General features: G+C 34.7%; 1 protein-coding gene and 1 long non-coding RNA gene across 4 annotated transcripts; one reads left to right on the forward strand and one right to left on the reverse strand.

The window, feature by feature from the left end:
• Positions 1 to 2,527: 2,527 nt before the first annotated feature.
• Positions 2,528 to 9,878, reverse strand: LOC141592017 (acetylajmalan esterase-like). Of its 3 annotated transcripts, none has more exons than XM_074412560.1 (5): positions 9,390 to 9,864; positions 7,454 to 7,666; positions 7,144 to 7,292; positions 6,766 to 7,039; positions 2,528 to 2,701 (listed from the first exon to the last, which is right to left on the reverse strand). In XM_074412560.1, exons 1-5 carry the CDS (start codon positions 9,661 to 9,663, stop codon positions 2,622 to 2,624), a joined length of 990 nt encoding a protein of 329 aa, XP_074268661.1. In that variant the 5' UTR covers positions 9,664 to 9,864; the 3' UTR covers positions 2,528 to 2,621. The 3 variants fall into 3 exon arrangements, with proteins under 3 accessions (XP_074268661.1, XP_074268660.1, XP_074268659.1); XM_074412559.1 differs by lacking the exon at positions 2,528 to 2,701 and adding an exon at positions 6,022 to 6,457 and having other exon boundaries at positions 7,454 to 7,627; positions 9,390 to 9,878; XM_074412558.1 differs by lacking the exon at positions 2,528 to 2,701 and adding an exon at positions 6,022 to 6,457 and having other exon boundaries at positions 9,390 to 9,869.
• On the forward strand, positions 2,710 to 5,051 carry LOC141592018 (uncharacterized). The gene is made up of 2 exons (XR_012521020.1): positions 2,710 to 4,461; positions 4,686 to 5,051. It is a non-coding gene; the product is annotated as an uncharacterized LOC141592018 (long non-coding RNA).
• Positions 9,879 to 10,319: the final 441 nt, after the last annotated feature.

Consider the following 10,319-nt stretch of genomic DNA (forward strand, 5'->3'; position numbering starts at 1 on the left):
GTGCAAGAATGTAATGTTTCCTACAATGTGTCAGCAGTTGATTATCAAGATGGGTCGCAACCCATAGATAAGGGCCTTGTTGTTTACCATTCGAATAGAAGTCCTCTTTCCCCGCATCTTCCCCCGCAAATCTCGCCCTTAATTTTCTTGCCTGACGAAAACTATCATGGTAGTTGGCTTCGTCAAACACGATAAGAGCGAAGCCTACAAAACCTTGCTTGTTTGTAGACACAGGGTACACTTTTTTAACCGCGGTGAAACCGGAGTCATGAAGCATTTGCGTCAACCACCCAAAATTAGGGTTTAAACCCTTCCATTCACACCATAATGAACCGCAAGATTATAGAGAATACAAGTAAAAGGTTGTGCGTAACGAGAATGTGATTGTAGCTCCGATACACCAGCCATATTTTTTTAGAGAGAAATTTAGAGAGAAATTAAAGAATAAATGTTTGATAATTTAGAATTTAACCTAAAACATTATGAAGACATATTTATAAAATTATTTTGGTCAAATTGAATATTTATTAAAGTTCTGATAAATTTTTGATTGCAGTAGTCAAACTGAAAAATCTAATCAAATACTGACAACGGTTGAATTGAAAAACCGTTATTTCATAATAGAAAATAATAACGGTTACGAAAAATCTGTAGCTATAACATAACAACGGGTAACAAAAACCATTGCTGTTGTTAATTTAGTAACGGTTTTCGAAATGCCGATATCTTAAACTGGTAACGGTTTTCTAACAACCGTTGATAAAAGTGCTTCTATAACGAGTTTTTGGAAACCGTTAAACGATTTTTACAATGGTTTGTTAAGTAGCCGTTGTCAAATTATAATAACAACGGTTTTCGTGGGAAACCGTTATTCCTACTAGCGCGGTCTAGGTTTCCGCCAATATTTGGAAAATAGTAATCTATGTGTCGTTATTAAATGCATCAAACCGGTATGATACGCTCCTTATTGATTGTCAGATTTGGCGTAGTGTATTATACAAATCCAATTATTCTATCAGAAAGGGAAGCTTTTTTACTAAAAGTGGTAGCCTAACTCACCACAATGCACTCATAGTTATTTTAATATAATAGCAAAGTTATTTCATTATTAACTAGTAGTTTATTGTAAGTATATATGCAAGATCCTTTAAAAGAGTCTTTACGGTGATTAAAAACAATCTTTGTTGCTGCAGTTATTTTAAAATGGTAATGCATTTATTGTATTATACGAATCCAGTTATTCCATCAGAAAAAAGTAGGTTTTTTACTGAAATTGGTAGTCGAGTCAAGCACGATGCACCAACAGTTATTTTAATGTAATAGTAAAGTTATTTCATTATTGACTACTAGTTATTGTAAGGATATATCTCTGATGCTATAAAAATAGTTTTTATGATGGAAAAATATAATCTCTGCAGCAATAGTTATTTTAATACTGTAATGCTGCTATTTTATTATACTAATCCAGTTATTCAAATAGTAGATATTGAATGATATCATGAATGAAATCTATATTCCATTATTGTGATACTATGTAGTAGTTATTATACCGACTTTCTAAACAACAAAATGAGTAACAGTATGAAAAAAATCAATATAATGAGCAAAAGTTTCAATATCGGTAATATTAACACAAAACTCATCAACCTAATAACAACAGTTATTATATCAGCATTATTTCACAAATTTATACCTGAATTCATCGATGTTTGATTAACAGCAATATTATCAAGCAGAGTAAGAGTTTTATTGTCTGAATTCATCATCGTTGAAGCTGAAAATTACGGAAAAAACACTTAAATCAAGTCAGAATTTGTTATTTGATTCAAATACCGAAGTTATTCGATTATTAAATAAGAAATCGGAAGAAATATTAATATCTTCGTTTGGATTTGAAGAATTAGGGTTTTCCGGAGAGAAACTTGATCAAAAAATTGATAGTTTCAATTGAATTAATCAAAATAGTGAATGAATTTTGTGTAAAATTGTGGATCTACAAAAAAAATGTGAAGAATCAATGAATTTGTTGATCAAACTTGAGATGTTTTTGCGCGATTATTTTGAGAGTAACAGAGTATTTTTTTATCAAAAGTAGAGAGAGAGAAAGCGGGAGAAAGAGAAAGAAAGAAAGGAACGTTGTGTTTGACGCAAGTAATTGATCAATGGGTTTTGTTAGGTCATTTGCTTATATACGCGGGGGTAACTCACGAAAAGTGGAAAACTCACCGGATCTTGCCTATATCTATATATATATATATATATATATATATATATATATATATATATATATATATATATAACACCAGGTTAAACTCATATGCACTTCGTAACACATTCTCCAATTCACAAAATTACCACCACCTGACCGATGTGACCATATAACTAACACTTTAACTCCTATACCACTTTGTAACACCCCCAATTACTAAGGAGCCTTAACAAGACCTTCCCTATTAAGTAAGGGCATCACCATCTCCGTTGCCCGAGGTAAAGTATATCAAATTGGCAATAAAAGAACAATTAAAGCTTTATTAATGTAAACTCGTTAAACTGATACAAAGTGCAAACCATACACTAGCTACAACGAAAAGTACAAAAGAACTAAAGTGAGACTATCAGGACTAAGTGATCTCAATGCCGACACACTCCCTCCATGGATACCAGCTAAGCTCCCAGCTATAAACACACCTGATAAGACTATCTGCTCACCATTTGCCGGCAATATCAAATGTATCACACCAGACACATAACAGAAAGAAACACACGCACACACAGACATGGTCAGTCGACTATACAATCAATAAGAAGTCTACAAGAAACAACCAATCCAAAACAAGCAAATCTTATAACAATTATCTCCAATTCCAAGAACAAGCGCCTGAACCGCAGCCCGGACATGACTTCACCTTGCAGTGAGTAGTCCTACTAGGTTACCCATCGCAACAGGTAACCCACTCCGCCAGTAGTAGACCGCAGTCACGCCACCTAAAGCCCCGCTCATCGCAACGAGCGAATCCAGATAATTAAAGTGCACATCCCCCTTGCGACGGGAGCCACTAGGAGCGAACATGAGGGTGAAGACCATCTCCTAACAATGGCTTCACAAACAATACTAACAATACCAATAAATACCAAAATACCACAATGGTACTATATCAAAGATAATCATAGAAACACCACACCAACTCACAATTACAAATATAGTAGAACCGAGTAGGGAACCCTACCTTTTAGCCATTCTCCAATCATAAGCAATCAATAGTAATTCAATATCATTCTTCTATGAAACAATTACCCACATACAGTAATCGCATATAATCTCTATAAACTCCATTCAATACCCGTATCATAACAATTTTCCCCAAAACTTAAAATCTAGGGTTAGACTCTAAAGAAAACTGACTAAACATTTTAGATTTAAAATCTTACACACAAATATATAAATGAAGATGAAGATTGTAACCCTAATCCGGCAATCGCCGCGAATCTCTCACAAGGTTAATTAAAGAGGGATGAGAAAAAGTGTAGATGGGTTAAAATGATGCTTACAAACTGATGAAATGAAATATAAATCTCTTCTAATCACATTATTAAGCAAACCACAGAAGAAACTCCTGACCAGCCACTTGGCCGAGTACTAGAGGCACTCGACCGAGTACGCACTACTCGACCGAGTGTCTCGCCAACTCGGTCGAGTGACCCCTAGGTAGTAGCCTGCCAAAACGTACAAGTCATGCACTCGCTCGAGTACAGCCTACTCGATCGAGTACTCCATCTCCATAAATGTGTAGTATTATGTTAGGCGTGTGAGGTAGAAGTGTGTAGGGTGGTAGGTGTTTTCTAGTGAAGGCCTTGTCACATAAATAATAATCAATAATAAAAATAATATAAGAAGGGACTTTCCTAAAACCTTCCTAACTACTACCTCTACTATTATAAAACTCACCCATTTCCATACCTTATACCTAATTGTCACATAAAATCTCACACATAATTTGAGAGAGGATTTAAGGGAGAAAAGCAATGAGGGTTTGTTCATTCATTTTACAACCATCTCTAGATCTAAAGGTAACAATTATTCAAAACCGTCTTATAAATTAATTCACCATGCTTTGACCTTTGTTGACCATCAAATTGACCGTGACCACTGTTGATAACCCGTGATTGATGACCGTTGACCACGGGTCTGCATTGACCGACGTTTGACCGACTAGGGTGGTTTGATCGTGGGGTTTGATGGCCGAATGATCACCGTGTGGTGGTTGTTGGGATACGATTATGGTAAGGGGTTTGGCTGTGTATGATGGTTATGGGAGTAGTTTATGATGGGTAGTTTACATAACTAATTAGATTATAAGATTAGTTGGCAATTGAATGCAATTGTTGATTATTTTAGGTGAAGAATTTCAAGAAGTGTATTTTTAATACATAGTAGCTTGGATTGTGAGATTTGCTTCAAAGGTAGGATAACTACTCAATTTCTATTACTCTTGTTTGATTACTTGCTTGAATTAACATGATTGGATACATACTTGTCACTATATGATGAATTGTGCTATAATTGAGACGGTATTATAGTTGGGTTATATGTTTATGTAATTTATGATGAATTTGCGTATATTACAACTGTTGATTATTAACTTTGGAATTGGTTATCTCGTTTGATTTATTTGTGGATACTTCAGTCTTGTACTGGGATGACTTTTGGATACCTCAGCCTTGTGTTTGGGATGATGGATGCCTCTGCCTTGTGTTGGGATAATGGATACCTCGGCCAGGAGTTGGCGGGATAATGAAGTATGGTTTCCCTTAGTCGTGGAGTTGGATGGTTTACAATTACTGTTATTGCAGTTATTATTATTTTGTTGATTATATTCTTTTGTAGGACACTTTTCTTATTGTTGGTTATTGTTTAATTATTCTATTCAATCATTGGTTGACTTGTGTTTGTTGTCCTGTAAAAAAAAAAAATTGATGTCTGCTTTAATTGATGGCGTCTTGTAATGAACCATTTAATATTTCCGGTTAAATGGGAAGCAGATTAATCTATAGTTTGGATTTAGTAGGTTGTTGATAGTTGGATGCTTGGGTTGGGGCGTGAGATAATCTGTTGCGTGGAATCTAGCTTGTCGCCTTTATCACTTAGTTATAATTGAACCTTTTTTATTCTTTCCGCTGCGTTGTAATAAACTATATACCCAGTTTTGCTTCAGTTGTAATAGGACAAGTTAAGACAGGTTGTCCGCGTTGTAATAAACTATATACCCAGTTTTGCTTCTGTTGTAATAGGACAAGTTAAGACAGGTTGAGACAGTTTATTATATTTAATAAAGTACATGTGGCAATGTTTATCTTTAATAGTTACTACCTCAAGCAAATGAGATGGTAACACCTTTATTTTTTTAAGAATGTCTTGCCACAGGTTCCTTCGTAAATGGGGTTGTTATAGACGGCCTTAAATAAGAATTGGTATAAGTCTAAATCCTAAGCTTATTCATAAACTACATAACAAATTCTAAGAAAAACCTTCTCGTTAAAAGCAATTGAAAAAATATAAAGCCTCGTTTGGTTGGCCGCTGCAATTAAACTACACAGAAATATACGATTCATAAGAATTAAACTCCCTCATGAAAATTAGGTGAATTTATCAAAAGTGTTTGGTTGCCTCTATAGGAATCCAATTCCACATGCGTTTTAAACAACCTAGAGGGCTAGGTAATCCAACTCCTCTATTATGGAGGTGTTGGAAAATCGTGAGATTTTTAGAATCCTACATTTTGCGAAAAAAGTGGCGACCAAACGAATTCCCATTTTTACAAATCATGAGATTTTCTACTTCTTAAGTTTTCTGGGGGCAACCAAACGACACCTAATATTGGCAACTGATTGATAATTGTAAATTTCCTACTTGGTTCTCAACAATTCATAAAAATCAATCAATCAATTAGTTATTAATTATAGATAAGAATAAAATACCTCTAAAGTTAATTGATCAAATATATAATGAATCACATGGGAAAATCTTATGCAAAGAATAGTCTAATTAATAATCTAGCTAATGATATTAAAAATAGTAGGTCTCATGAGAGACCGTCTCTCACTAATTTAGTGGACGACATAATAGGGGACAAAGAAATTCAGTGGGTCCCTCACCCTGTCATATAAGAGATCTCTCAATAAGGCTATCGAGAGACCCTCTCTCCAGAGTTTTTGTGTATTAAAAACTAAGAACGAAAAGGAGGTTGTAGTAGCTTAGGCACAAAATGCCTTAACACCCAAATAGCAACAAATTTGTTAGCTTGTTGAGTCATATGGATACCATCCCAATTAACAAGCTTTGTTGGGTCTGGACATACTGGAACTCCTGGATTACCACAGGCTTGCTGTCCCAAATCAAAGTTGTATTGGTTGTGACCCTCTGCACAACATGCTTTCTCCGGCCTGTGTCTCTCAAATCCTACCAAGCCAACCGGCCTCTTGTTTAGAATGTTGTTACAATATTATATCTGTTCTCGGTTATATTATTAATTCTATTTAACAAAATGTGGGAGGGAAACTAATTATTAAAAATCAGTTATTGCTTTTTTTGTTGGTCTAGAGTAATTATGATGAGACTGTCTTGTCCGGTTATCACCTCCACAGTCCACACATGGATATTGGATTCGATGTTTCATTTAATCATCTTTACACTTTTTTCGAGCTATTCAGAGACGATTTTTTTTTTTAAAAAAAAAGAAGAGTGGGCAATGCATAAGAGAAGAATACCTAAGGAAGGGGCATGTCGTAGGAGCCATGTCATGGCAGAGTAGTAGTCTGCATAGGCGATGGCAACAACCGGGGACTGGTGTTGCAAATCTTGGATGGCTTCATTTAAATGTTGATTGTGGAACATTGAGAATTCATTATACTCTTTGAGGCAACCAAGTTCATCATACTTTGATCCATCATTTGCTCTAAACATAACTAGGTATATCGGGACACAGCCAATTGGAAAGTTTCCTGGCACCACAATGTTCTTTGCCCCAAGCTTGATTACTTCCTACGCTTAAGCATGTGAGAATTTTTAACAATCAAAATATTTATGTATTCATCAATTACTGTTACTAATGTGTTGATATATTGATATATGAGTATATGACTTACTCGGACCGCATTTTTAATGGCTTGTACAACTTGAGGTACCAGTGCATACACTTGTTTCATGGTTCTACCTTGAGCAAAGGCAGAATTATAGTCATTGCCACCGATTTCTCCCATTAACACCAATGATTTTTGTAATCTTCTCTTGCAATCTGCAAGCAATCACACCTCGATCGTGTAAATACTAATTCTATATGAGGCATGTGTTAGTTTATCTACTGAAATGCAACAACCCACCATTGCCTGAATATAAGAATATTTGAAATTCTAAGACATTGCAGAAGTATTAAACTAATAGTTACAGAGTACGTACTTAAAGGATTGTGACAATATGTGGCGAGGTGATATTTAAACCAGCGAAGTTGCGTAGACAAGGAACTGTAAGTGGTGGTGGAAGAGATGTTGATTGTGGCCAAGGAAACATAATCGAGAGCAGTCGCACCAGCCACCGCGAAATTGGCTCCATATGTGAAGTCGCTTCCTCGGCCTAAAAATGGGTTTAGCAAGGGAAGGTGGAAGAACATAGCTATCATTTCAAAACAAGAAAAAATTGATTAGGAAGTAGTTAGATAATTTAGCCTTATGCTATCTAATTTAAAATTAAGAAAGCCTAAAAAAGAACTTCAATAATCTAATAGTGATAAAATTTCTTACAATGTTAATTTTCACTAAATTAATGTTGTTAAAAGTTACTTGGTACGGAACAAGGCGAGATTTGTATTCTTGCAAAAATTTGCTAAATTTTTTACAATCTTAGATACTCCATATCAACGAAATTAATGTTGTTAAAGCGGAACAAGGCGACATTTGTATTCTTGCCTAAACTTACTAAATTTCTTAAAATGTTAATTATCACTAAATTAATGTTGTTAAAAGTTACTCGCTCTGTCCCGGTCACTTGTTGTCTTTTTTCATTTTGTGGTGTCTCAGTCATTTGTTGCCCTTTTTATTTTAATAATGAACTTAATGAGCAATTTGATCATTCACCCTCAATTTGTTCCACTTGTCATTTAGTTATTGACCTTCATCTTTCTTTGCTCTTTGTGCCAAAACCAAAGGAAAACAATTAATCGGGACGGAGGGAGTAGAACGGAACAAGGCGAGATTTGTATTCTTGCAAAAACTTGCTAAATTTTTTACAATGTTAGATACTCCATATCAACTAAATTAATGTTGTTAAAGCGGAACAAGGCGACATTTGTATTTTTGCCAAAACTTACTAAATTTCTTACAATGTTACATCTTAACTAAATTAATGTTGTTAAAACGGAACAAGCTAAGGCGAGACTTGCATTCTTGCCTACATATCAACGGAACAAGCTAAGGAATTGGGGTGATAGGGTCGTGGTTGTTAGTAGAGTATCAGTGGAATATCACGGTTGTTAGCCGAATTTGTCCATATTCCTCTTTCTAGCATTTTTTGCTATAGTCAGCTTGCTATACTTCAACAGTCAATACAAATGCATTCCATGCACGAAAATTTTATGATCCTTTGTATTCTTGCGTAAAATCGGAAAATGTGACCATTCTTAGTCATTTTCACTAATCATGGGCAAAAGCAATAGACATTTTTAAAAATCATTGACAACCAATACAAGTAATAAAGAGGAAACAGAAGAAATAAGGCTAATAAGCTTAGCTAAGATTAGTTTTGCATGTCATGAAGCCCATGACAGTTAACCGAAGAGGTCATAGCCAAAGGGTTAAGAGGAACATATCGTGTCAATAGGTCAAAGGTTCCATTCCTCTTGCTTGTTTATTATAGTGACTTTACATCTCATTTTGACGCTTAAAAAATGAAGTAGATGTCCGTTATGGTATTTAATTAGTTAATGAGTTTTTCTAATCTATGCCCACTGAGTATAGGATAGAAAACCAAAAAAAATAATAATTAAATGGTATTTTTAAGGGAAATTGCAATATTCTATGAGTTTACTTTTGCTAACAAGAAATACATTTAATTATTTCCCCTTTTGACTTTTATCCTATGCCTAGTGACATAGGTTAGAAAAACCGTAAATCATAAGATGATAACATCTAAATTGATCTAAAAAATAGTTTCTTATAAGACAATTTTACACAAATATTATGCAAACGGATCTCACTAACATAAAAATGATCCATAAAAGTCAAAATGTAATTACTTGTGTAAAGGCCTCCTTACCCAAGAATATATGATTCTAACTTCTAAAACGCTTTTATAACTTAGCATATCTTAAAGACAAAAGAATTGCATGTCATGAACATACCAAAGAAATCCACCATGAGGAGGCCATCAGAGCAACGCCCGGTAGCGCGATGGAAATACGTCTGGCCATAAGGCAGCCTTGCAAAGTTAACGGTACGTCCATTCTGTTCGCGGACTAAATTGCCGGTGTCGGAAAGGGAATCACCAAATTGGTATATTGCATCAAAGTGCATTGTGGGAACTATACCTACGTTCCTTGTAAGCAAAGATGTCATTCCCTTTGGAGTTATGATAGCACAAACTATGATAAACAAGTTTAATAAGAACAGCCTCATTATGATAATTAATTGAGCAATAATAATGACTCATTTGGTAGGAGGGAATGGGGTGTTTATATAGGGGAAAATGGATCGGAATGATTATGAGTAGAGGTATATCTTCTACTTTTTTCAAAGATTATGGGAAAACTGGTTGGTTTGGTTTTATTTGACTAACTAGGTAAATGTTAATGGCATGAGAGAATAAGGATCACATGAGATGTTACGGACCTGAGGCTCGATTATTTATTTATCTTTGATTAAATTAACTATACAAAGAATACATGGCGTAGATAAAAGATTGAGACTGAATTTTTTTTTTAATACCTCCTCCATCTCAATTTCATTATTTGGCCAACTATAACTAAGAGTTTGTGAGATATTATTAGTTTGTTTAATGTCAAAATTATTATAAAAAAAAATTATACTCCCTCCAATTCGCTATAATGTTCCCTCTTTCCCGAAACGGATTATTCAAGTAATGTTCCCTTTTCTTTTTTGGTAACTTTTACTCTTATTTTATTCATCCTCTCTCCTATTACCAAACCCCACACAACTCTTTTACTCTTATTTTATTATTTTCCTTAATGTTTGGGCCCCACAACTCCTTATTTAACTCCTAATAATTCATCTATCTCTCCTATCAACAAACCCCACATTTGTCCTTTATTCAT

This window comes from Silene latifolia, chromosome 7, assembly GCF_048544455.1.
Source record: "Silene latifolia isolate original U9 population chromosome 7, ASM4854445v1, whole genome shotgun sequence".
Classification (NCBI taxonomy): domain Eukaryota; kingdom Viridiplantae; phylum Streptophyta; class Magnoliopsida; order Caryophyllales; family Caryophyllaceae; genus Silene; species Silene latifolia.

What these genes read in the sequence shown, in the direction of transcription:
- LOC141592017 (XM_074412558.1), bottom strand. Translation starts at nt 9,663, where the DNA reads ATGAGGCTGTTCTTATTAAACTTGTTTATCATAGTTTGTGCTATCATA. An exon ending in ATATTGTCACAATCCTTTAA is followed by an intron (nt 7,293 to 7,453) that starts GTACGTACTCTG and finishes GATTGCTTGCAG; the next exon opens with ATTGCAAGAGAAGATTACAA. An exon ending in CCATTAAAAATGCGGTCCGA is followed by an intron (nt 7,040 to 7,143) that starts GTAAGTCATATA and finishes GCTTAAGCGTAG; the next exon opens with GAAGTAATCAAGCTTGGGGC.